The sequence below is a fragment of the Catharus ustulatus genome, chromosome Z (genome assembly GCF_009819885.2).
Source record: "Catharus ustulatus isolate bCatUst1 chromosome Z, bCatUst1.pri.v2, whole genome shotgun sequence".
Taxonomy (NCBI): Eukaryota; Metazoa; Chordata; class Aves; order Passeriformes; family Turdidae; genus Catharus; species Catharus ustulatus.
In genome coordinates, this window is record NC_046262.2 from 26,752,152 (window position 1) to 26,779,774 (window position 27,623).

Below are 27,623 nucleotides of genomic sequence, written 5' to 3' on the forward strand. Positions count from 1 at the left end.
CATGTGCTGAACTTCGTATGAGGGTTGACAATAATTGTTCAGCACGCATTCATGTAGCTCAGTAAAAATTGCCTGTCTTCAGCTTAAAACATATCTTTATATCCTTATAGCCAACAGATGGTAGTGATGCTTTAAAAATCTCTCTATTTGAAAGGAAGTAGTTAATATTTTCCTAAAAGCTCACAGATTTAAAAGCTCTGTCCCAGCTGGAAACTCTGCCAGCAGCATGGGTTTGGTGGTTTTTCATAGTTTTGGTTTGGTTTGGGTTTTTGTGGCTTTTTTGGGTTGGTTGTTTTTTTGTTTTTGTTTTTTGGGGGTTTTTTTGTGGGGTGGGGGATTGGTTTGGTTCTGGTGGTTTTTGTTGCTTTTGGTGTTTGTTTGTTTGTTTGTTTGTTGTTTGGTTATTGCTTTTTTTGCCATGCTTTGTTTCAGAAATTTGGCAATTATCATTAGGCTGGAATCTTGTGATGTGCATCATGGCCTGTGTTGGATTCCTGCCTTATATTGCTGTTTGTACCCTTTCACTTCCACAGTCTTTATAGCAGCTTTATGCTCTGCCCTCCACAGAACAAGACATGGTAAATGTCAGTGTATATGGCAGAGCTAGGGGAGGAGGAATTCCAAAGAAGCTCTTTTGGCATTCTCAGAAAATTGATGTCAGGATTGTACTAAAAATCAAGGCATTTGTGTTCTTGAAGGAGAAAGTAAAGCTGTATTAGCTTGTGTGATGAAGCTAGCTTTTAAAGACAGCCAGCTTCTCTATCAGTCAGTGTATCTCTGACTCTAATTCACATGGTGCCTGCACTCATTAATTTATTGATTTTCTTTTACTTTGCTAATCTGCTTAGCTTTTAAATACTTCCCTTCACATACTGTCAGAGCTAAATCAAATGTAATTGGAAAAATGTGACTAGTTTGTTGAGGAGTTGCCAGCCCAAACCAGATGGGGGTCAGCAAAGCAGGGTGTTCTTCATACACCTAAGCTCCACCTGTCTGAGTCAACAAAATGAAATGTTGTTTGGACTGTAGAAAACTCAAAGCAGACTCAGGGGAAAGCACCTCTGCAGGCCCAGATGAGTCTTCTGCTCTGAAGATGAGAGTTGTGAGCAGGCTGCCCCCTGCACAGAAGCGGGGCAGGGAAGGAGGAGCAGGAGCCCCACTGCAGAGCCAACAATTCTGGCTTTGCAGAGCTAGCCAGCTAGCCACAGAACTGCTGCTGGTTTGACCTCTGCCTCTCATTTGGCTTCATTTCCACAGCCACCCACCCAGGAGGACAGTGCCCTTTTTCTGTACCTGCAGCCTGAGCTTCAGGCAAGTGCTGCTTATTGATTCAATCTGCCACGTGTGGGTTGGAAGGAAATGTAACTCCCAGAGAACCCGCTGCTGCGGGAACTTGCAGTGGAGAGGTCTTGTAGTCAGATGAGCACCATTCCTGACAGCGTCTGTGCCGCCTCTGGTCCCCTCACCCTGCCAGCTTCCATGCAGTAGCTAGATTTGTCTAGGTTTGTCTAGGTTTGTCAGGTTTGTCAGTCATGGATTCTGCATCTGAGGGTTCTGCCCTCACCTCCCTGTGGGGACATCTGAGTCAGAAATTGCCACTGGTCCCCTGCTCACTGGTACAGTGCTTCTGGAGGTGCTCTTCATCTATAAAATCCTCTAACCCTGCCTTCGTAAGATGTTGGGTAATCTAAAACTTTATACACATGCCACAAATGTGAGAAATGTGCAGTGGTACATGCAAGTTTAGAGACCAGCTGCAAAAAAGTTGAGGGCAGGCCAGAAAAACCAAGGCCAGTTGCAAATTCAGGTAGTTGCAGATACATCCTCACTGACGACAGATCAGGAGGTTGTCAGAGAACCACAGTTCAGCTTCAGTCACTTTTGGGGTGTGTGGTAGCTAGGACGCTGATTTAAGAGGAGCATGCTACTTCTCTGCTGAAGTTTGCATTGAAGATGATACTTTAAACACTCAGAAATGCCTACTGCTTAATGTACCTAACTTCTTAAAATTACATGGTTTTTAACTGCTTTTTACTTGTTTGTTGCAGGTTGCATGTCTGGTTGGACTTGATGCATGGCATTTGCATGACACCAAACAGCCTAGCTGTGGATGTGTCACTGAGCAAACATGGCCTATCCAGCAAATACTAACAGCAGTGCTACAGGTAACTAAACGGGAACGCATTCCCCCTTTGGATTATTAACTTTAAAAAATCTTACATTGTGCAAGCAGGAAAAGGAAGTAATGGCAGTTTAAATACTGAAAAACAGTTTCCTGGTAGATCAGACCCTGTCTGTTCCCCCCATCCCCCACCCCGATTTTCTTTTAAATATTTATAGTGTGCAAAGTAGTTTGGGAAGACTTAAGGGCGGGCATTCAGTCATTCAGCATGCAGTGTGCTCTGCTCTCAGGGACCTACAGGGGCTTACTCCAGACTCTGGGAGGCCTAGGGCTCTGGTGCAGAATCATGTGGCTGTTACACCGAGTCTGTAATAATTGGTGAGATTAATCAGCTCTTAATGCATTGAATCCCCAGCCCTTCCTGATCATCCTTACTGGTCAGTCATTTTTGTTGCTTGCTTCTCCACAAAGAATAAAAAACATTTCTTAAGTAATATCCAGAAGAGGTGTTTCACTTTTTTGTTATTTTTAAGAAGTTCCCAACGTGTCTGTTTTGGTTGTCTGATACTCTGTGAAATGGATTACTTGGCATGTTCAAAGGTTGCTGAGGAGGGCTGGCAGGTCAGGAGGGGGCAGAAACTGCAGAATAGCTGATAAGAGCACAGTAGCAGTGCTCCTCCTGCGTTTATGTCAATATTTTCCTCTTCTGATCACTGCACAAACATAGTTTTTAGCCCACTAAAGCTGAGGCTGCTACAGTAGGATTACATGGAAAATTTCAAGTGCATAGCAGGAGTTTGTGGGTTTCTCACTGTGCTCACTGTAGAATTATTCTAATTAGAGCATGGGATTAAAACATTTTGTGTGCAGGATATTAGAAATACAGAGTGCCATTACGTGCAGTTTAGGCAAAGCAAGAAGTCTTTTTTTAAAGTCTAGTGAAAGTTGAATTAAGTCTTTGGAATTATTATTATCTGTTAATGATTTAAAGTTGAATTTACCAATGTTGTTAAATCTTGAGACCACTGAAATAAGATATTTCTATTCCCTTCCCCCACCCCCTTTTTATATAATTAGAAGTATATTCCTTAAGATAGAAACCATATCATTTTGTAACCTTCAGTAAGTAATCTTTTTAAGAAGGTGGACTGCAAAACCTCTGCTGTGTGACTTAACTGTAGCTGTTTGCTGCCTAAACCCCTCGTGTAACTTGACTTAGATTTGTAATATGCCTTTAACTTAAGTCATGCAGAAAAATTTCCTCTGCTTACAAGGAAGGAAAAATTGTGCATGGAGTGTTACTGATTGCTTTACTGCTTTTTTTTTCTCCCTGCAGTAGAATTGTTATTGAAAAAGTTGGTGGGCTGATGTGTAAGTCTAAAAGAAGCGAAATGCTTGTACTGGGGAATGTGTTCATGCAAGATGAAGTTTTAGTTTCAGAATTGCTATGCAAACAAGGCTTCTTGCAGGATAAACTGTTTGTTCCCTTATTTGTAGAAAGACGCTGTTATAAATTACAAGTATTTAATTCAGAACTAAATTGGACAACATTTTGCAGATACTGTCAGGACTTGTTGGCTTTGCAAACCCTTGAGGCCGGTGTTCTGACATGCAGCTGTGTATGCCCGTGTCTCAAATCTTCAGCAGTTCATAACAGATGGACTATTGGGCGGCAAAAACCTGTGATTTGTTGTGCTGCTGTGCTGCCTGGGAGAGAAGGCCTTTGGATGAGCAAGAGCTGATCTGGGCGTTGGAGGTATTGAAGCGAGTTTCTTAATTGCATGGAGCTCTAGGAGTGGAAAGACAGACTTCAGGGGTGGTGTTTTCTGCGCCCTCTGAATCAATCAGCAGCAGGAAAAAGAACTAGAAAGACTTGTTAGGGACTACTAAGCAGCATTTATATTACTTGAATATTTTGGCAAGTCTGACCACATGTTCAGCTTCATTCAAGTATGAAGTGACTAAGAAGCAGTGGTTTGCTTTGGTAAACTCAAGAATGTGAGTACTTGCACTATCAAATAATTATGCCTATGTGCCATTTTGGTAATTTTTTTTCTGTATACAAGCCTATATGGAATACTACTGCTACAGATGAAATCTGTAGAGGAATGCTTGAATTTGGAACTTGTTTCCAGGAAAGGATCTAGCTATTTTGCATTTGTATTGAGATTTTTTCTTTTAAGGGATATTTATGGGAAATACATTTGCTGTAAGTATTTTAGTGTGTATAGGAGATAAACTACAAAGCAAGTGATGGCTTTATCATGAAAGCACCTATCATAACTTTCTCTGTCTCTCGCCTATCTCAGACATGAGCCTTAAATGTGGTGAATAAATTATAGAGACTGTGATTTATGCTTCAGTATTGTTTGTCAATAGTTTTGCTTGCTCCTGACTTAAATTTTTTTCCCACTCTGTTCACAGTTTCATTGCACAGAGGTCTTGTAGTGAAATGTATTTCTTTGGGCTGTGAGATTATTTGTTCATTTTTATCTGTCTTGGAAGTTGTTCTTGTAGCATAGTACTGGTTTTGGACTAGGCTGTTAAAGCTGTGCCATCTGCTCAGAAAAGAGCTGAATAAATTGGTGCTTGCATTAAAAAATTGCTTTATTTTATCAGGTCCCAGATAGTGTTTAGTTATAGGTGCTGGATAACTGTTTAGAGTCCTACCTGGTGGCATGTGAACTCACTGCTGAGTCCAGTAAGCTCACCAGGGTTAAGGAGTGTAGTGCTAGTCCAGAGCATGCTGTGCAGTCACCCAAGAAGCTGCCTCAGGAGCTGGGAAATACCCTCATTCTGTGGGGAGCTATTGGAAGTCTGCAGTTGGTTTGGGACATGACATAAATTAATTTCTCTTTGCATAGTACAAGAAAAAATAAATGAGGTGATTGTTTCTCTAAATAGTATTAATGTCTCCATTAACTGCTGGGTGAAACTTCCAGTAATTGTTAGCTTCTGTGCTTGCTAGGACTGATGCATAATTCATCTATTTAATGAGGCTCTGTTAACATTTCTGTAGCGATAGCTGTAGAAATTTTTCCAGTCAGCTACAAAAAGCACAATGCACAAGCAGAAAACTTACAGGGCAGTTTGGAAATAGCTCTGGATGGATTTTCATTCCTTCCACTAACAGCCTGTTCGTGAAAACTTTCTTTTCAAAACATATGTTCTGAAAGGCACTGCATGGAATAAACTTCCAGTCTAATTCTATTTATTCTGATGTGGAAAACAAGGAAGCAGGAAAACAAACATAGGAGACTGATTTTGAAAAGATAAACGATTAAAAATGTATTTGTCACTAACCATAATAAAAACATGTTTTATTTGACTTCCCTAAGCACCTCATTCTCTATATCCAGAAACTGCAGAATTGTTAGTCATTTCTTAACAGGTACAAAAAAACATTTCCAGTTTTCTTGAGTAGGATGGGCTGCAGGGGTCAGTATAGCAAGGCTGTTGCATAAACCCTTTCTTTACTTTTGCTGTAAAGCAAATGTGTAATATTTTCTGCACATAGTCAGAGATTTCCCTGCTTTATTCTCTTTCCTCCCTTCTGTCTGTGCCTTCTCAGTCTAGTGTATGGATTTATGTTTTCATGCCTTCCCACTCCATTTTTAACATGCTTCTCTACATACAGAAGCACAGCATCCTGCACACATTCATTTGAAGTGTTTGCCTGCATGTTTAATTCTGCTCCATGCTTTAGATTCCTGCACAATTCTTCAGTTGCAATTCAGTGACCCTGTAGCACCTGAACATAATTTTTACTGCTAGTCTCCTTGCACCTGCAAAGCAAGGAACTGCTGCTGTGACAGCCAGTCTGCAGTTGTCAAGTCTCTTTGCTCCCAGTGTACTCTTTTCACTCCCAGCTGATCTGGGCATCCACCTCCTTTCCCTACATTCAGCCATGGCTGTGGAACCACAGGTGGTTTGATGATATACAAATCATATCTAGACCACTGTTTCCTCTGCAGGATCCTGGCACCCTCTAGTTATTTTATATGTGCACTGGAGCACCCTGTGGGCTTCTGGTCAGATTTTCTTAGTATCTGAGAAGTTTTCTTGACTCCTACGTGAAGTTGTAACCAGTTAGTCAGAGAATGAGGCCATTACAAAAAGCTGCCGCCTGAATTAATGTTGTTTGAGATACTAACGTCAGCATGACTCAAAGACCAAATGTTTAATAAATGTGTTTTCCATCTGCTGGTATATAAATGCTTAAGCAACTGCTGAAAAGAATTATGAAAACCTCTGTTAACTTATTAACCCTTTTAATTGAAGTAAATAGAACACACACTTAGAGCAAATGTTTTTATCACACATATCCAGTGCATTGATTTGTAACAGCTCTTACCAAAGATTTGTAGACACACTTTTCTCTCAGTGACTGTATTATTTGACTTACAGTCTCTCCTTTTATTCCATTTTCCTCTTTCATTTTAGGCAATATGCACGAAATTTTGCATTATTTCTAGCCTCATGATGTAAATATAGTCTAAGCAGAAAGTGTGCACCAGAGCATTACCATTGTTACTAAGTTTAGCAGAATATCCACCATTCTTCATTACAGGCCATCTATCAGGGAACTTACAGACCTAAAAGAGTTAGCAACTGGAAGTGTTTGATTGCTCAGTAGTGGTCCACCTGCTGAGCACACCTTTCCTCCTGAGTATTGCAGGTGCCTGACCCAGAAGCCCAGCTGTCAGCCTGCACGGTGGCTGCCACTGAGGGATCACTGCAGTGCTACTGGCACACCAAGCTCTGCACTCAGAAGCCTCTGAGTTCACTTCATTTAGCGATGCAAGTGACCGGGATTCAAGAGAATTTGTATTTTTAACAAATCAGCCGTGCAAGGATAAATTGTTTGAGTCAGGAATATGTGATGACAGACTATTTAAACCTATTCCTCCCCTACCACGCTACATGCTCCAAGTCTGTTTCCAATAACTTTCAAAACTAATGGAGATGAATGGGTGTATGCCCAAGGTGTGTTTTAGTAGATGGTGAAAGGCTCTTGCCATTAGGACAGCCTGCTCAATTGGGAGCTTTTGGGATGGGCAGATGGCTGTCACTGGGATCCAGCTCCTGCCTCACCCACAAGTGATCCCGTGAGTCACTCTGGTGGTGCCTAGTATTTAAAAACAACCTAGGGTGGGACCTGGAGTCTGTGGGGAAAAGGGTGAGTGAGTCTCCAGTGATTTCACATAATCTCTATCACAACTCATATCAAAATTTTCATCAGTATGCTGTAGTACATTCACTGATGTCAGATCTGCCTTAAGGACAGATGGCTGGAGTTGAAGCACATGATTTCACAGTGAATGCCAGCTTTTTACTTGAGTTAATAATTGCTTCTGCAACTGCTAGTTGGTGACTGTAATCCAAGGGTGCATTTGCCTGTGCAGCAGAAAGCTTAAAAATGCACTGACTTACATTTGCCCAACCTGAAGGCCTTTATGAGACTGCAGAGGACCAGGGACCATGCACCTTCTTTTACTCAGGACTTGTTGCCCAAAGAAGGTGCTACAGGTCTGATTTTGGATTTTGGTGGTAAGGTAGGGATCAGAAGAAGTCATAAAGGTTAAATACAGTGTCATGGGAGTTTGGAAGCAAAGGAATCTACCCTGGATAGCCCAGTCCTTAGAAATGGAGATTGCAAGTGGTGGGAAAGAGATGATACAAAGCCATTATATGCAGATGCTGACGCTCGGCAGGAGGACAAAGTGGCCTTGAGAAAAAGAACAGATTTAATTGATCTGTCTTTTCTTCAGACATTACTGCATCTGTGTCCTGTTCTGGATTATCTTCTGCAGCTGTCCAGATTCTTACATCTCGCCTAGGCAGAGAGAGGACTGTACTCATTCTCTGTGATGAAAGTTTGCCCATGGAGGGCAGGCTTTCCTTCTCTGAGCTGTTGAGATGCACTTGTGTGGGCAGCACCTGGACTTTCTCATGTGGCCTGCTGCTGCTCCCTGTGGAAATACATGCCCTTTACAGCCTGGGAGGTAGCTAAGGATGCTCATCTTGTGTTTTAAAGTTTTCTAGGGACTCATCAGGCATGTCTTGCTGTTTGTAGTACTATGCAGCCTTCCTCAGCTGGAGATTAACAGTGATAAAACCCCTAAATTCTCATGGTGGAAATCACTGCTTTGCACTGTCTGGTGGCAGTTGGGGTGAGAAGTAAGGAACAAGCACCAGAAGCAGGGCAGGCACATGTGACAGGAAAAACACCAAGAACAAACTTTTTCCAGAGTTGAAAAATTATTCTCTTTTCATTGTCTGGTTTTCCCCACTTAAAAGATACACAACTCAATAAATTTTCCCCAAAACTATTCTACAGTATTCCTTACTTCCCAGACCCTACTGCAAAAAACATTTAATGAATGAGGCATAAGAATCTCCTCCCTGTGGGAAGATATTTTGTTCCCTTTAAAAGTATATGGTCCCTCAGGAAAATTACTTGGATGGAAATAGCCTGATTACAGTTGGTTGTCCTTCTGTTTGTAAACACATGAGTGCCTGCATTTAGATATGTTCCTTACAAAAGGGCTACTACTGGAGCAGAAGTCCTTGGGAAGCTTCTTGTAGTGGCCAGCTCCCTCTCTTTTGAGCCATTTTTAAGGCTTTGTATTAGAGATGACAGACGGGCAGCCCTTCCTGTATCATGTTTTCACAGCACTTTTTCACTGTTTTCACAGCTCCTGCAGGGGCTGCGGGAGCACTTGGACTTCCCACGTTGGCATTGCTGCTGTATCTCCATTTCCTTCCTCTGGTAACATGACTCCCCTTGGTAGCAGAGTTCTATTCCTGCCAGGATATCTCAGTGTAACCAGCTCTGGGACAGCAGCATGCTTGTGTCCATCCTCCCCTTTTTTCCTGCCATTCCCTCCTCTGATTTCATCCAGAAATTACACTTGCCACACTGGCAGAAAGCAGTGGTTGACCTCTGCTGTGGGATATAAGTTGGGGTGTGGGGGGGGAATTAGCAGATCAACCTGGTCCTAAAAGGCTCTCCTGCTCCCTATCTTTCTAAAACTCTTGAGAGCATATTCTCAGTCTCTTGAGAATTTTCATCTTCTGACTCTTCACACAGACTTTGACAAAATTAAATGCTCAGACGCTTGAAGAGGTAGGTGAGTGTGCAGTCTAGTCATTGTCTTTCATGTCCTTCCCTACCTTTTGCAAAGCCTTCTTACCTGCAGAGGTAGGTGATGTGATCCTCACCCTTTCTCATAGTCCATCCCTTTATTTTGCCCAGTGTCTCCTCCCTAGTCGTCTTGCACTGTAATTAATGTTTTATGTAACTGTTTCCTCTTTTTAAAATTAATATATTCCTGTATCTTTTTTTTCTTTATAACAGTATGTTGATTTCCTTTAACATATAAGGGACTGTCTGTGGTATTTTTGCCCTTCAGTATATGTTTGAAGGTTGTGGGGAGAAGAAAAGGAAGACAGGAGACACAGACTTTTTAATATCTGGGTTTGAAGGTTTGGTCAGATTAGGATGAGGACCAAATTACCTGATAATTGGGAACAGACTGTACTCCCTATGTAAACCAGACATCCCTTGTCTGGAGTAGTCTCTTACTGCTGAGGGGAATGTTGTTGATGTACTTCTAGCCCCTTCCCTACCCTTGCTTCACACAACCAACCTCTCTGCCTGGAGCACTGTCATATGGTTTGCAGATCAAATAATAGAAAGGAAACTCTTGTGCAACTCTGCTGCTGTTACTGGAATTCCAGGTCTACTACTAGCAAATAGGTCAATTTTTAATACTTCATGTATACTGCTTCGTAAATGTAAAATGTGCAGCTTTCAAAAAACCAGTACATTGCAAGAAAATACAATAAAGTGCATGGCCATGGTTGAAAAAAGTGGACTAATATTTGTATATGATATAAGCATAGAAAAGATCATGGCAGTCAGGTTTCAAGAACTTAAAAATATCACCAGAGTTTTTTTACTTCAGTAAGTCTGTGGCTAAGTCCTTTCTCCCCCCTCCCCTCTTCTCCTCTCCCTTCCAGAACTGTGATTCTTTAATTTTAGGTATCTTTTTCCCTATCTTACATTGTAAAGTTAAAAAAGGTATTCCTGTCTAGAATAATTCTCTTCTGCTCCTGCTGTCTGGTTTTTTCTATGTGGAGATGGATGGCTGTTATATAGCTTTTAAGATTGTCAGGACCTGAGTGTGCTTACATGGCTGTGCAACCACTGCATCGCCCTTTAGACTTTGACCATTCTCCCTCGTCATCATTAGTTACAGTCCTGTTCCCTTCCTCTCTCTCAGACAGTGTGTCTGCCATCCAGGATGCTTGTCCTTCCCTTTTTGCTCCCTAATACTCAGTGCCTTTTTCCAGTACTTGGTTTCACCCCGGGGATGCACAGGGACTTCTCCGTGTCTGTACCCTGAAGAGTGCAGACTGATACTCAACCCTCCTCTGCCTCTGCTTCCTCATAACCCATTTTCAGTGCTGTGGAAAATGCACTGTTGACAATTCTGAGAAAATTACTTACCTGTCCCTTTGCAGAGAAAAGTTGTAAGACTACAATTCTGCAAACATAACTGTGTCTCAGCCAGACCATCTCAGCCCACAGAACAAGACACAGCAGCAGGAGAGACTGTATGTAGCATCTCCTCATCCAGTCCGTCTTTACTGTCCGTCGCCAGTCCTGCTATTGTGTGGTGTACTGCATGCACTCTTCATCAGTTTATCAGTCACATGGCACATTAATAGGACATGTACTCTTGCCCATGGATCCTGTTAGGCAGGTCCTAGTTAACTGACCTGATCTCCTTTTCTGACAAGGTGACTTGCTTAGTGGATGAGGGAAAGGTTGTGGATGTTTCTGCATGAACCAGGAAAGGCTTTTGACATTGTTTCCCACAGCATTCTCCTAGAGAGATAGGCTGCTCATGGCTCAGTGGCTTTAGCCACTGCTCACTGGGTGAAAAGCCATCTGGATGGCCAGGCCTGGAGATTGAGGATGGAGGGAGTTACATCCAGCTGCAGGCCGGTCACCAGCGGTGCTCCCCAGGGCTCAGCACTGTTTAATGTTTTTATGGATGATCTGGATGAGGGCATATCAAAGGCACTCTCTCGTAGTTTAGAGACAACACCAATTCCAGCAGGAGTGTTGATGTGCTGGAGGGCAGGAAGGCTCTGCAGAGGGATCTGGGCAGGCTGGATCATGGCCCAAGGCCAGTGGTGAGCCTCAACAAGGCCAGTGCTGGGTCCTGCCCTTGGGTCACAACAACCCCAGGCAGTGCCACAGGCTGGGGCAGAGTGGCTGCAAAGCTGCCCAGAGGAAAAGGACCTGGGGCTGCTGCTGACAGCAGCTGAACATGAGCCAGCAGTGCCCAGGTGGCCAAGGAGGCCAATGGCATCCTGGGCTGTACCAGCAACAGTGTGGCCAGCAGGAGCAGGGCAGGGATTGTTCCTCTGGACTCAGCACTGGGGAGGCTGCATCTCAAATACTGTGTTCAGTTCTGGGTCTCTCATTACAAGGACTTTCGAAGGAGGTGAGAGAAGGGCAACGGAGATAGTGAAGGGTCTGGAACACAAGTTGTTTAAGGAGTTCAGTGGTGAATTTGGAAGTGCTGAGTTAACAGTTGGTGATCTTCAAAGTCTTTTCCAACCTAAAATTTTCTCTGATTCTATGCTTCTAAGAAAAAAAGAATATTTCTACTTGCTCCCACAACGAAACTTCTTACTATAAGCCTCGCCAAGCAGTCACACTGGGAGAAGAGTAGGCATCATTACTTACCAGAGGACTCACAAAATACCAAGCAGTTGAAGTTCATTCTGTGTGATGCCAAACTAGATGAACACTTAACAACAATATGGGGTGCATTTATCAGTTGCACCTGGAAACATACATTTACACTGTGACTTAAAACCCATCCTGGACCACCCCAACTTGGGAAGTTTCTGAATTGCAGGTTTCTGTATGCCAAGGGGAGAACTGTTGCTGTATGCTTGCTTGCTTATGCCCTTCCAGATGCATCTGCTAGGGAGGAGATGGCTAGACCAGATCAGTTTCATGTCTGACCTCAGTGACTAGCAGGTTTTAAATCATTCTGTGAAAACCAGCTGCCAAATCCTGGAAGGCTGTATAGAAAAAAAGCCAAAATAGCACATGCCCACTCACTCACAAATTAAAACCTAAAAGAGCCCCATATCCAACCTGCATCAAGAGGCAGCAGCTGTTTTTGGGGATAGGAACATAAACCTGACAGTGGTGGGTATGGCCAAGCTGTGTGCTCTCCTGAACTGGATCACTGTAATCAGGCAGATTATTTCATTCTTTCCAAGCAGAGCCACTCCATTGCTGAGGAAATGGTCTGTTGGAGGCATGTGTTTTAAAGAGCTGTGTTTCATCCATCGCCTTTCACAGATCCATTGTGCCCTCTCTGCCTTTTGTTTTCAGAAGGGGTGTAAAATAACCTGCTTTTCAGATAAGAATTTATCAGCTGGATGGCTGCCCATACACCAAACCTTACATTCACTCTGCTTCAGACCAAGTCAGGATTTTTGGTCCCTGGGGAACTGTGCTCTGACCTCAGTTTTGTTTCTACTGCAAACAGTATCTGAATGAGTTTGTTTGACATTTTAATGGTCTCAAAGGCGAAGAAAATAAATATGTATATGCTCTTTGCCTTTAGGTTTTACTTGTGCTAACCCAGACATATGCCTCCATATTTGAATTGTGGGACCAGGGCTGATGTGCTGATACACACCAGGGGTTATTACACACACTCATGAGGTCTTTTTCAGCCTGCTGGGTTAACAGAGTTTTGAGGACAGTCCATTCAAGGTGCATGACTTGATGAAGCGCCTGTTCAAATGTTGAGCCCTCAAAACCACAGCATAATGATAAACAGATGGAGCATGTGTAGACAGCTGCTAAAATCTGTTCTTCTCTAAACAGGATATCATGCTGTCTTTTTTTAGAAAAATGAAACCATATAATGTTAAGATAACTTTTTTTCCTTTGGGATAATTTTTTTAACTCTTGAGAAGAATGTTCTGGCCATTCTCTTCACTTCCCTATTCCAGGTGCCACGTTTGTTTTCACAGCAGAACACTAGATGACTATTTTAATGATCTCCCCTTCCTGGTGTGAAGAACCTGTTGATAGAGCTAGAGATGCCCACCACTAACACCCATGCTGTACATGCACTGCTTATTCTCACCTGGCTGGTTGAAAGATAGAGCTTAAAAAGCAGGAAGCACAAAGTGGTGGCTGCAGGCCAGACAGTGTTTCAAGCGCTGAATTTCTGCTTTTTTCCTGAACTGGAAACATGGGTTGAATGTCAGCTGCCCTAGAGTTTTTCTGTCTTCTAGCAGAGAATACAAACAGTGGTTAGGTACTGTTCCCAAATAACATTTTATGGAGAGCTGCTTTTCTTCATCCGTGGAGTGGTTAGAGCACAGACCAAACCAAATTCATTTAAAATTCAATACCTTTGTGGTCCATAGATGAAACAAGTTGGGTTCTTCAGACTTTTTTTTGTGAGCTCATGGTTTATACTAGATACATCAGTGACTTGTAATTTAAGGAAATAATTAAAATTACCTAGAGGACAGAACCTACTTTAGAGTCCAAAAGCTGATGCCTGGAAGTATTGTATATTACTTTGGTTCATATTAAATGCCACTGAAACTATCAAGACATTCAGGAAACACTTTTATTGGAAGTCTGTGCATTTTTAGCTGAAGGCATTGTGGAAGACTTGGACCTCGCTCCTGCCAATTCAGCACAAGATCCTACTTCTGTTTGAAGCATAGCTCTTCCAATGTGCAATGAAAATTGTTTTGAGAATTCATGTTCCCCCCACCTTTTTTAACTGTTCTTGAGAATCTGCATGGAAAATATGAAAATTAAGTTATTTTCCTTTAGTACTGTGAAGTCTTAAGTCCTTTGCCCTTGTTAAATGAGTCTGTCACCTTTTAACAGTGACTGTTGTAAACAGAGCTGAAGAGAGACTGAGCTGAGGGCTGTGAGGCTCTTTTTATGATGCTGAGAAGTGAATCTTCTTGCATCTAGAATCCCAGTTATCCTTGAGTTAATACTTGGTGTTACGTGGAAACAAGAAAATTGAATATGGAAAAATTGTGCATTGTTTTCAAAGTGCTTTTACTAGCATTAAGGATATCTTGTATATTTTGGCTGTGCTTCAGAAAAAAAAAGAAAACATATACTAAAAGTTTTTATTTTTATCCCTGAAATTATAACCTGGATTTAGGTTAGGAAGCATAAATAAAACAAGACTGAATATAACACAGACAAAATTGCAAGCAGTGGTGGTTACAACAGGGGTAATTGTTCTGCCCAGATTATATCAATGAACCTTTCTGTGCTCTCAGTCCACATGTGGGAGTAAGAACTAAGAGAGGTGGGTGGGGGTGTAGGGCTTGGGGAGGAAGGGAGAACACAGGCTAGAAGAGAAGTGACCTGAACATTTAATTCCCTTTTGGGAGTTACATCTGTCTTCTTTAGAAATAACCCCCCGCCAAAAAAACAAAAATAAAAGCAAAAACAAACAAAACCCCAAACAAACAAAAACAACAAATACCCCAAAACAAACAACAACCAAAAATTTTTTTAAAAACCACCAAAAAACCCACAAAAAGAAGCCAAAACAAAAAAAAAAAAAGAAAAAAAAAGAAAAACAAACCAGAAACCCAACATCATTTTAGCGTGTCTCTTGGTACAGTTCCTTTTGTTCTGCTGCCCATTTTGTGTATTTTAACCCTTAGGGAACCAGTGGCATTGCACAGCATGTGAAGTGCTATGAAGGAAACCGCTGGCACTGGGCTGGGCTGGCTGCCGGGCTGGGACTGTCTCAGGAAATTCCAAATGAGTATAAATAAATGCTCTGTAGCAACCACTGGGCTCCCTGCCTGCTGATGTGTCAGGACTATGCAGTCCCTTTAAGGCAAAGGAAAGTGTGCTTCAGACTTAATTTGCTGAAAAACTGAACACGGTAACATCCAACGGTTTGCTTCTCGTGGATTGGTGAGTGAGACCCTCGAATGGGCTTGGGTGAGGGGCTGGCTCTGCTAAAACCAGCCCTTGATGTTCTTACAGGATATTAAGTTGGGATGGGCAGAGGGGTTTGTTCATGTTTTTAACGGTGCTGGGTTAGTCGGGTTGTCTCACAAGTGCTGCCATTTGAAGGGAGTTTGCACTCGGGCTTTCAGGCACCTCTGGTAGTCTGTTTTTGTCCTTACATACAGAGCAGTTTGTTTCCTTCAACAAGCCCAGGTTTTCTCATGGAAGATTGGTGTTGTGAAAGCTCTAGTGAAGGGAGCGGGGCTGTGCACTTATTTGCTGCAAAGCATCACTTCAAAAGCAGAAAGACTGTCCTCAAAGTTGCTAATCTTGAATATTTTTCATAGACTTTAAATTATAAGCCACTGGTTCTAGTTATTTGGAATGAACATGGAGAATTAATTCTAATAGTGACCTTTTCCATATTTAATCTGGTGATTGTTTTTTTAACTTCTTTGAGAAAATCAGTTTGTTGGAACTATTTTAAATGCAGAGAAAAAGCTTTCCATTTTTTTGGCAAATGCAAATTGCTTAGGTTTTCGAAGTTTGGAAAGCAATACACATCTCATAGAAGGAATCAGTACTAGGTTAATATAAAGAAGGAGAGGAGGGAACAATTCCCAGTGTTTGAAATATCATGCTGATTATGCAGCATAAACCATATTTCTTATGGAGGCAAGCATGTGACAAAATAATGTCCTTCCAGGACTCATAAAAACAAATATTTGTTGAACCATTCTTGCAGAAGACAATTTTCCCATTTTTTCCACTCTGTGCACAGCTGTAAGACAAAACTGAAACTGTAAATCAGTTTTAATACTCCACAGCAGGTTTATATCCCAGGAGTCCAGGTTCTTTTCCTGATGGTTATTCCTGTTACAATAGTTCTATGTATCTGTTGTCTACTTCTCACCTCTTCAGAGATTTATAAGCACAGAAGGGTAATGATATTATAAATCTAAATATTTTGGTTATGTGATTCATTTGTTTTTGGATAGAAAGCTAATGCAGCCTTCTTTGCTTGTGCTTCAGCATGGAATACTGATGCACCTTTGTGTCAAAAGACATTTTCAGGCAAACACCCAGCTTGCATCCATGACTTCTCTGGGGAGGTGATTTGGATAAGTAAGGAAGGAAGAGAAGAATTTGGGGGTTTGCTCCTCTTTTGCTTTACCAGCCTTCTACTTGAGTTTTGTGAAGCCTATCCTACTATGTGGATTCAAGCCCTGGACTTTGTCACTTTTATTGTGATCATGAAGCAGTGTAAAGCAGCAGGGGATGAAATACTGTTGGAAGAGGTGTGCCATGTTTTCAAGGGCTGGCAAGGGAGGTAGGGGAGCTGGGGTTTCTCTTGTGTCACAGAGGACAGCAAAGTGTTTCTCCAACACTGGGAGTCAACCTTGTGTTCAGCATTTGCTTTCAGTGTAAGACAAGCTGTTTCTTTCTCAGTTACATTGCTTGACATGGGCATTAATGGAGCACTGGTGGAGAATGATTTGGGAAGCACATCAGTGAAATGCTGCTAAGGCTGTTTCTGGCTTTCTGACATTGGACTTGCTAGTCATGCTAAAGCCACACAGACACCCCACAGGTGACTTGTGACAGCAGTTTGCCGAAGTAACCAGTGTTTCATCTGTTTCTGTCCAGAGGTGGCAGTGCTGTTGGTAACCACCATGGCTTCTGCTCTGCTCTTCCTTGCTGCTGGTGGGGCACTCAGCAGACTAAGCTAATGACTGTATCTCTTTCCACCCATGCCCTGCTTCCTACCACTCGTAGTTGGACTGCCCTTGGGACCTCTGAGTCAGAAACTGGGATGGAGGCAAAACAGCCTAGCCTCTTAGTTTTTGTGGTTAATGGCCTTGAAGTGGTGCACACACAAGATGCCCCAGCACAAAACTGCCAGATACTGAGTTATTCCAAGTATGTTGAAAAGGAGATTTATTACCAGCCTCAAATAAGGGAGTTGTCAAGAATATAAAGCAGATTTTGTGAATTTTGAATGGGGGGCATTTTGCAGTCACTCATAAGATGCAAGATGGTTGTGCTTTTTACTTCCCCAGGAACATATTTTTCATAAAGAAGATTATCTCTTTATTCAGGGTAAGTTAACTAGCAGAGCTTTCTTATAGTATATATTTTCTAGTTTAAATGAACTTCTGTTTGAGCTGCAAGTTTTCAGTTCACAGGTTCTAGAAGTAAAAGTTTTAGACATTAAAGAGTCTAGAGAGGGTTAAGAGGTGTGTTTTTGAAGGTGGTTTTTGCTTTCAGCTCATGGAAATAACTTTTAGTTGTGGGTATGTGGTCTTCAGATATAAATTCTGTAGATAAGTCTTTTTGTACCATGTGAAAGAAAACACTTAATGGTGTAAAAATTTGAAATGTGACCTTGAAAGACCCTGTTCTAACACCAAAAGGGCTATTCACTACATATATGCTCCTTTGATTAGCTGCCTGGTAAGTATTCTGAGCACTTGCTATGGGATACCAGAATGCTCTGTTATAGCTGGCAAACACGTAGCAAAGAGAAGAACCTCTACAAGGTTAAGCAGTAATTTTGTGGTTGAGGCATTGACCCCTGGGAGGAGGTGACAGTGGGACATCCAGACTAGTGCATCCATCTGATTATCAGCATCAAAGTGAGAGCTGGCTAGTCAGACTCACTTCAGTGCAAAATAAGGTCATGGAGGAGATCCTCCTGAAAATGATATATGTGAAAAATAAGGAGGTAGTTGCTGACAGCCAACATGGCTTCACTAAGGACACACCTGCCCTACAAATATGGGGGCCTTCTGTGCTGGCGTTACAGTGGATGGTGGGATGGGGGAAGATCAGCCAGTATCATGTACCTGGACTTGTGCAAAGTATTTGACACTGTCTCACATGGCATCCTTGTCTCTAAACCAAGAGAATGGATTTTAGATATATAAAGAATAGGCTGGGTGTTTGCACCCAAAGAGTTGGCCTCAACAGCTCAAAGTCCAAATGGAGACACTTCTTGATTCTGGCACTGTTTAATGTCTTTATTGGTGATGTAATCAGTGGTAGCACTCTCAGCACATTTGCCAGGGATACCAAGCCATGGGGTGTGGTCAGCACTCCAGAGGTGAGGGATGCCACCCAGAGGGACTGACAGGCTTGAGAGGTGGGCCTGCGTCCTCAAGAACAACAAGGCCTAGTGCAAGGTTCAGGGCTGGGGCAATCCTGAGCACAAATACAGGCTGAGCAGAGAATGGACTGAGAGCAACCTGGGGAAGAAGGAGTTGGGGATGTTGTTTGGCAAGAAGCTGTAAGTAACCCAGCCATGTGTATTTGCAGCCCAGAAAGTCAACTGCATCTTGGGCTGCATCCACAGAAATGTGACCAACAGGTCAAGGGAGGTGATTCTCTGCCTTTTCTCCACTCTTGTGAGACCCTGCCTGGAATACTGTGTCCAAGTCTGGATCCCCCAGCATAAGAGGGATGTGGACCTGCTGGAGTGAGTTCAGAGGAAGGACAATTAGATGTTCAGAGGGCTGGACCATCTCTTCTATGAAACCAGGCTGAGAGAGTATGAGTTGTTCAGCCTGGAGAAGTGAAGCCTCCAGGGAGACCTTCCAGCAACATTCTTAGCACCTACAAGAAAGCTGGAGAGGCACTTTTCATGAGGGCATGCAGTGATGCTTTTAATGATATTTGCATTGTGGCTGTGATAGTTTTTTCTCCTATTGCTGTAATCATCCTATTTCTAGAAACAGCATAGTATTAAAAGAGCAGATCAATTCTTTAAATTCTTTCTTTTACAAATGTTGCATGGTAAATGGGCCATCTTAGCCCCGTGCCCTGGTGTTTGTGTTCCCAGCACAAGCAAAACACAGCAGCCATCTGGACCATCTCTCTTCAACTGATGCTGCTCATGTTCATTGAGTTAAGGTACTGTCCTTAATTCACATCTCTGCAGCTTAACCATTGCAAATATCTGAGCTGGAGCATCTACATCGTGAAATAAAATCCTCTTTAGTATAAAGTGGTGTAGCTCCATCCCTTCTCTGTTATTATCAGAGAAGTTGCTATCCCCCATTTTCTGATTATGAACCCCACCCTACGCACTATTTAGATGTCAGATTTAAAAGTCAGTTCTCCAGCTGGGGTATTGACACATAAATTTTGAAGAGCAATCTAAAAACCGTATATAAATGTTTTCCCAGTTTTCTACTCCTCATTTTTCTTTCAGATTAAATTTGCAGCAAACATTTTACACTGGAGATTTATTTGTTTGGTAAAATGTGCAGTAAATGCTCCTCTGTAACAGGAGAATCCTCCATCCCTGCAAGTGTGGGCTTGGTAGCAGGGTCTGTTACTCCCCTCTGGCTAGGGAATTCCGGTTTGGACTGCAGTACCCCATACCAAACAGTATCAGGTGCATCAGGCGTTAAATCACACTTTATTGGAGCACAACTGTAGCTGAGTATGAGCAAAACAAATTACCTTCCTCACAAGGCAGAATTTATTGGTTGGTTTTGCATGGCAGAAAAAGAGATGAAGGTGTTGTCAGGCAATCAGGTGTTACCAGCTACACAGTACAGTGTAGCGTTCTGGGCAGTGGTGCAGTGTTCTTGTACAAGCAGAGCTGGGCCACCATAGCGTGGTGCTGCAGCAAGGGTGCCTGAGGCCAGCACCCAGCACCAGGGTATGATCCTGAGCAGCTTGGTTGCTTGATTTCTGTGCTGTGGTGCCTCTCGTCCTTGCACAAGATGAGCAGCCAGCTGGGGCAGTGTGTACTCCACACCTGTTCTCACACACTGCCACTTAGTGATTTAACTGCAAAGAGAAAAATACAACACTTGATGCTCCTGTTGTGTCTGGAAAAGTACAGAAATTACTTGCTGTTTCTCTAAGTTTTTCTCACTAGGTTCTTGCAATTAAAAAAAAATAAAAATCTTTTAGGTAATCTGTTTAGTTTTTGGACTTTTCCCCACCAGCACTTTTGAAAACAATAGAGACCTAGATTGAATTGCTGGGGAGCAAGTAGTTTCATGGCATCGTCTGTATATTGCTAGCCAAGAGAAAACAGATAAAATGAGTGTTTCATGGCATCTTCTGTATATTGCTAGCCAAGAGAAAACAGATAAAATGAGTGTGGAAGGTTAAGGTCTATTTTCCAAGAGGTTTTATTGTGGTTGTTTGGTTTAACTTATACTCAAATACGTGAATAGGATAATTAAAGAAAAAAGGCCAAATATTCAGTTTTGCTTTTTTAAAAAAACAAAAGTGGTTGGCCTAATGAGTTTTGCATCTTTTCAGAAGGTGAGGCTGATATTTATATATGGCAAAGTGAAGAAGAACAAAGGTAGTATTTTGGAGGTGTGGGGAAGAAGGGGAAAATTCACTTATTTATTCTCTGTTGTAGTAAGGAATCAAAAAGTCTTTTGATCAGATAACTGTTTTCTTATTTCTAAATTCCTTTTCCTACCCCAAATAAGCTTTAAAAATGAAGTTGAGCATATGAAAATATTGATTTGACTCCATTTATGCCAACTATTACCTCTGTATTTTTTCTTTGCCACATTCTGTGTGAATTACGCCATAGCTCTGGAAGGAGACTGTTATTCATAGCAGTATTTCAGTGAAAAATACTACTTTAAGACCAGTCAGATTCATGACAAAAATGCATTACAGCAGATATTATAACCAGATGGGGAGAGCACGCTTAGCATGTGATATCTGTATTTTTCAAGGCATCTAAGACTTTCAGTGCTGGAAATACATCTTAAGTTGTTTCTCTTTGCTCTTCTTGGACCCTCCAAGGCAGCTGTACAATAAAGGTTTTCTAGCTTGCAGAACCAAAACTCAGTGTGTGCCCACGTTTCCCTTGCTTTTGTCTTCCTGAGGAGTCTTGTAGCACAGAAACTAAATATTCTATTATTTTTCCAGTTCTCCTGGTCTGAAAGCTACCATGATTGGTGTGGACTCAGGTAAAGCTGACTCAATATTTTAATATACTGATGCTCTTGTGTAGTGCATTGGATAGGATATAATTTAATAGAAGTTGGCAAGACTGGAATGTTTGGACAGAGCCAGTCCCAGCAGTACAGAAAGTGAGAATTGAGGAGTGCATTTTTAAATGCTACTTGTGTCCTGCCCATGGTTATCCTGTAGCAGGGGGAGGGAAATGAAGTCTCTGTGTACTTCTGGAGAAATGCATTAATAATGACAGTACCACAATGAGGTCTCTATGCTTCACAGAGTGATCTGCTTCACTGGTACTGGCTTTAAAACATGATGTGTTTGTGTCTCATTGCATGTGGACTTGATGATTTTAAAAGTCTTTTCCAACCTTCCTCTTCTATGAAGAGTGTCTACAGCATTTGTACAGACAAAAGTGTATGTGTTTGTGCATCTGCATATGTGATTAATATTCGCCTGATACACTACAGAGGCTAGGGAATAGTTCTAACTTTAGCAGTGTCCATGATCAACTGGCCAAGGATGAGACAAGGGCCCTAACAAGAGTGTTTGTACAGTGTGGTATTTGCTGCAATACTTCTGTATGTGTGGGCATAGGAATCTTTGGCTCACTTGAGGTCTTTGGGCACGAAGGGACACTGCTTCCTCTGAGGTTAATCTGGGGTACCTGCTGAAGTAGCATTTGGTACTCACCCACCACAGTTTGGAAGCAAATGTATCCATGGTTCATCCACGACCTAAGAGCTGAAAAGGGCTGCACCCTTACCAGGTTTTTATTAATTTCATTTTTATTAGATTTTTTTTCCCTTCTGGAACCAACAAAACCATTTTTATTACTTCGAAACAGCCATCCGTTTTGCTTTGTTTCACGTTTAACAGGCACACCCATTTTGGCCCTTTCTATGAGACAACAGAATGCACAAAGGCTTGGCACAGCTCCTGCACACTGCATCAGTGTTGTGTTGTGGTCGTGGATTGCAGGCCTCATCCTCTCTTGTCTTAAGGAATCAAGAAGTGTCTCCAGGGATCAACTGACAATACTGGGGTCACATTGGTGGAATGCTCACTGTGTTGTTTTAAGGAGAAGCAGTAGGCATTCAGCTCCACACACGGTCTTGTGCTTTTCCCAAATACAAACTGCATCCTGGCAGTGCTGCCAGCTTAAGCTGAGGACCAGACTGTGAAGAAACTGAGCTGTCTGCTCGTGTTGTGGAGAAGTTTAATGAGGGATTTAGTATCAGTGTGTGTAGTTGTTTCTTTATTGCTATTTATTTTTGATGAGTTTCTGTTGAGTAATCATAATTCCATAAAGAACAAAATACATAAGAGGTCCCAGTTTGACTCCCATGACTGAACATGAGATTTTGTCTTTTAGAGGTTTTATGGATGTTTTTCCAAGAATGCATTAATTCTTAAATCCTAGGCCCTTCACAGAGGAAGGGTCTGTTTATCCCTCCCCCATCCAACACCTATGCATTGTGCCCGAGGACAGTTTAGACTGTTTGACTTCACTGGTGTAGTGATGGGAAAATCAGACATGCTGCTATCTAGGAAGACAAGGATCAAGAACAAGCGAAGTAAAGGAACTGGGGGAAATGGGACAACAGGTAAAACTGATGGAGCTTGGATTTTCATGGGCTGGGTGAAGTGACTAGAAGCAAACCTGAAAGGTGTGAGAGTATAACCAGATTTTGGTGGTGCAAGCAAATGGATCTAAGTAGAGAAAATGGTTGAGAAATCCAAAGTATGAGAAGGTGGCAAAAAGAATCCAGAGGGTACAGGGAATGAGGCACAAGGAGAAAGTGGGCACAAACCTTGGGCACAGGCAGGACCAACTGAGGGTGTGGAGCTGTGGGGTGTGGAAAGGAGAGTTGCTTGTCTGCAGGGAACGGAGCCAGCATGAGAATGTGGGAACAGAGTACTGACTTCAGGGAGGAAGAGAGGTAATTTAGAGAATATGCTCTCATACTCTCCGTGGCAGTGGTATTCTGGAGATTTTTGCCCTGCCTGACATTGAGGCAGTCCTACTGGACAGAACTGAGCTGTGTGTCCTCATGTGTCTGAAGTGTTTTTGTATGCGTGTATTTTTGCTTCCAGTGGTATTTAGACGGCTATTTTGGGTGTATCTGTAAATAAGTATCACACCATACTGACACTCCGGTCTTCCAGCAGAAACATGTGGTCTGGGGGGTTGTTTGTGTCTGTCTACACTGCAGAACCGAGGTACTAAGGTGACCCGGTGGGCCCCGCTGCCGTGGCTCTGACATGTGCGTGCCTGTGTCTGTGCCTCCATCCTCTGCTTTTCCCGAACCGGGGACGGCAGGCTCTGAGCAGCGTCCTCCTCCCAGCTATAGCTCGGGATGTCCTGCGGTAGCCAAAAGCAAGACGGATCGCCATGAAAGCAGTTACACTGTTTACAGGCAAAGCTTTCCTTAAGTATGCCAAGGAGACTGGAAAAACAGGAGCTTCCCCTCCTCCACATGCACACACCTCCCTCCGCCGAAAACCTTTTCAGTACAACATTAAGTCACTTCCTGTAGTTGCAGTAAATCGAGAGCTGCTTTTTTTCGCCTCCTCTCTGCCCCCCGCCTCCTCGCTGGCAGCGCTGCAGTGAGCAGAGCGGCTCGGAGCTGTGCCCGCGGCCGCGCAGGGCAGCGCGGAGCCGGCGCAGGGCAGCGCGGAGCCGCGGGCGGAGCGCGGGCAGCGCGGCGCTTCCTTATGGGGCCGGGCAGCGGAGGGAGGGCTCCGCCGGGTGACACATGAGGCTGGGACAGCCATACGTGGCTGGAAAATTTGCACTGTGGGGGCAGAGACATGTGGCTAAGTCAGGTAACCGGAAAGCCGGCTTTTATTATTCTTCCAGCGCGTAACTTGCAATAGTTGTTTTTCCGTTTTATTTTTGGTTTTTTTCTTTATTTGTGTTTTTCCTCCTGCCAAGTGTGAGGCCAGGAGGAGCAGGTTGTATGGCAGTGCTGCATATAAATACGCAGCCTGAGAAAACCAGCGGATGTATTGAACTTTTTTATTAATGTAGCTTCAGGAACAGGTTAGTCGTGTGTCTGGAGGGCAGGTGGGTGCGCCTCTTGCATGACGCTTGTCCCTGAGCAGTGGGGGTTCGGGACCCTGCTGGAAGGGAGTCTTGCTGCCTGTCGTGGTGGTGGGAGCTTCACGGAGTTTAAAATGAAAGAGGCAGAGGTGCTGGTGGAAGTAATACGAGCTGAGGTGCGAATTGTTGGCAGCAGCGCTTCCCGGAGCCATGAAGCAGCGCTGCAGAGCTGTGTAAAGTCTAATGGCATCAGTTGTATAACGAGTGGGGTCAGAGTTCCATCGGCTGCTTGAACCCTCTAGAGAAGTTGGTCTCCAGTGTGGTACATTTTAATCCTGAGGTCTTTCCATGATAACATAGTATGTGTTAAAGCTTGGTGAGGCATGGGAAGGATATGAGCAAGGAGAGCTTTGAGCTACTGGCCGTGCACCTTCATTAACAGGCGCTATCTGTGTGTCTGCATGTGTTCACATTTACGTGGGTATGCACTTCTCAGCGTTTGAACACCCACTGATTAACTTTTAAAAAGTTAATCAGGATTTAGTGTTAAGGGTCAGTCAGCGGAAAGTTGTTCTGTTTGCTGAGCTGCAGCAGCAGTTTCTGCCTCCGGCATGCAGCGAACACCGTCTTTCTACGCTTGTGTGTGAGTATGTAGTTTACTGAATGCTGATTTTGTTTCTTCTTTTCTAGATAAAGAGGAAGTTACTATAAATGGAGAAGATGAAAAAGAACGGAAAGATCCCTATTTTGTGGAAACACCTTATGGATACCAGCTAGACTTGGATTTTCTGAAGTACGTGGATGATATACAAAAGGGGAATACCATTAAGAAACTAAATATACGAAAGAGGAGGAAAGCTGTGCCGACCTCAGTGGGTACCAAGAACTCTGGTGGCCAGTGCAGTGGCTGGACCTCCACAGAGTCTCTCTCTTCATCGAACAGTGATGAGAACAAACAGTCTTTGGCAACAAGGAGTCAAGTAACCTTGTCCGTCCCTGCTAAACCGTCAGTTTCCTTTGAAGTATCTCCTACCTACTTAACTGTTCCAGAGATTAAACAGCTTCCTCCTCCCTCCCCCCAGCCTCCTCGGCACAACCTCCTTGTAACAAAAACCCTCATGGAAACACGGAGGCGACTGGAGCAGGAGAGGATGATGCAGGTCACACCTGGAGATGTCCGCAGGCCTCGACTCTCCAGCTTTGGAGGCATGGGCTCCACAAGTTCCCTTCCCGCTTTTGTGGGATCCAGTGGGTACAGCCATGTGTCTCAGCACCTGCAGAATGGGTATCAGGGGAACGGCGACTATGGTGCCTGTTTCAGCTCCTCACTGGGCAGTTCCATTCGTCACAGCCCCATGAGCTCGGGAATATCCACACCGGTCACCAACGTGAGCCCAGTGCATCTGCAGCACATCAGGGAGCAAATGGCAGTTGCTCTCAAGCGTCTCAAGGAGCTTGAGGAGCAAGTCAAGACTATTCCTGTGCTGCAGGTCAAAATTTCAGTGTTGCAGGAGGAGAAGAGGCACATGATGGCTGAACTCAAAAACCACAGGAAAGCCACTCAAAATGACACATACAGTTTCAGAAAGCGATCCTATAGTGCAGGAAATGCAGAGCAGTGGGAACACATGTCTCAGGTGAGAAGAGGTGGAGAACTGTATATAGACTGTGAGGAAGAGATGGAGAGTGTGGAGCAGAGCTCTCAGAGGATAGAGGAATTCAGGCAGCTGACTGCTGAGATGCAAGCCTTGGAGAAAAAAATACAAGATAGTAATTATGAAAGTCCAGCAAACCTTCAGGTGAACAGAGAAAGCCTGACAAAAGAAGCCCGATCTGTTGCTGTGGGTGCTGATGAGAACATGAACGATGTCATTATATACAACAGATCTGCGAGACACCACAAAGAAGTAGCTGTAGGAACAGAGAAAGAAGTGAGGGAGTGTGGAGTTGGGGTGACTGAGGCCATGCTTGGATTGTCTACGGAGGCTGAGAAGGAGATAGAGCTTCAGCAGCAGACCATTGAAGCCCTTAAGGAGAAGATTTACAGGCTAGAGGTTCAGTTAAAGGAAACCACCTATGACAGGGAAATGACCAAATTAAAACAGGAGTTACAGGCAGCTGGGTCTAGGAAAAAGGTGGATAAAGCCATGATGGCTCAGCCCCATGTTGTCAGTAGGATGGTGGAGGCTGTCGTACAAACGAGAGACCAAATGGTGGGAGACCATGTGGACGTTGCTGATTCGTCAGTGGGAAACCATCTGCAGACAAGCAGCATCGGCACATCCTGCAGACCTGCCACGCGGAGCACTGCTGCGGGCCCCGAGCTCCTGATGAGCCGGTGGCTGGTGAGGGAAAGGGCAGAGGTGCAAGATCAGGGCACAGGGAGGTCCATGGAGCTGCGTGATAAGTCAGTGGGCACTGAGACAAGCATCTGTGAGACAGGCGTCAACACAGAGGAGCTGTCGGAGGTGCCAAGCGCTTGCCAGGTGGCAGAGGCACAGGTTGGAGCTGTGAGGTCTGTGGGCTGCGGGGACTGCTCGGTGGATGTGGTGGTTTGTGTGCCCAAGGAACATGTGTCCCGTGAAACAACCACAGAGGCCGTACCCAGGGCAGAGGCAATGGTGATGGCCGTGCCTTCCACAGCTAGCCAGCAAACCAGCACAGCTTTGGAGATGGTGAGCCAGTGCACCAGCACGGAGGTGGCCTGCCTGGCAGACTGTGGGACTAACACCAGTGTGAGCAGCTGTGATAAGCAGACCAGCACGGACAGTGTGGAGCTGCGGAGTGTGGCAGTAGGGGATGGCCGGGTGAAGGACATACACGCCTCTGCTAAGATGCGTTCGGTTGGAGTGGGCACCCTACTCTCTAGCCACCCTGGCTTTGAAAAGCCTTCTGCAATAAAAACCAAAGACTGTGGCATTGGACAGATCAGTGTTCATGAGAACTACCTGGTTGGTCTGAAAATGAGGAGCATTGCCTGTGGACCCCCTCCATTGCCAGTTGTCCCAGCTGGCACCAGGAGCATAGGTGTTGGGGGAGAGTCTGTGTGCACCCCAGTCAGTGGTCAGCTGGAGAGCCCTCTGCCTCCATCTGAGCTGAGGACGGGCTTGGATCACTACATTGAACGTGTGCAGAAGCTGCTGCAGGAACAGCAGATGCTGCTTGCTGAAAATTACAGTGAATTGGCAGAAGCCTTTGGGGAGCCCCACTCCCAGATTGGATCTCTCAATTCGCAACTCATCAGCACCCTCACTTCCATCAACTCTGTCATGAAATACGCCAGTACAGAGGAGCTGCGGAGCCTGGACCTTCAGAAGCAGTGCATGGAAAGAAGCAGCCCATCAGGTAAGCACACATCTGGTGCATTGTTCCACTCTTTCCCAGGGCTGCAGGTCAGTTGCCTACTGGGCTCTCTATTAGTCTGAAAGCCGCTGTGTAGCCCTCCCCAAGGAAGC

General features: G+C 43.9%; 1 protein-coding gene across 3 annotated transcripts in view; it reads left to right on the forward strand.

Annotated features, from left to right (window-relative positions):
• Positions 1–27,623, forward strand: part of KANK1 (KN motif and ankyrin repeat domains 1) — a 133,789-nt gene that overhangs the window by 81,512 nt on the left and 24,654 nt on the right. For 2 of the 3 annotated variants that reach the window (XM_033085719.2, XM_033085720.2), the window contains exons 1-2: positions 23,822–23,951; positions 24,859–27,513. In XM_033085719.2, coding sequence (XP_032941610.1) covers positions 23,882–23,951; positions 24,859–27,513 — 2,725 coding nt within the window. In that variant the 5' untranslated portion in view covers positions 23,822–23,881. Of the gene's footprint in view, positions 1–2,048; positions 2,166–23,821; positions 23,952–24,858; positions 27,514–27,623 lie in introns of those variants that run through there. The other variant, XM_033085722.2, reaches the window with a different exon arrangement.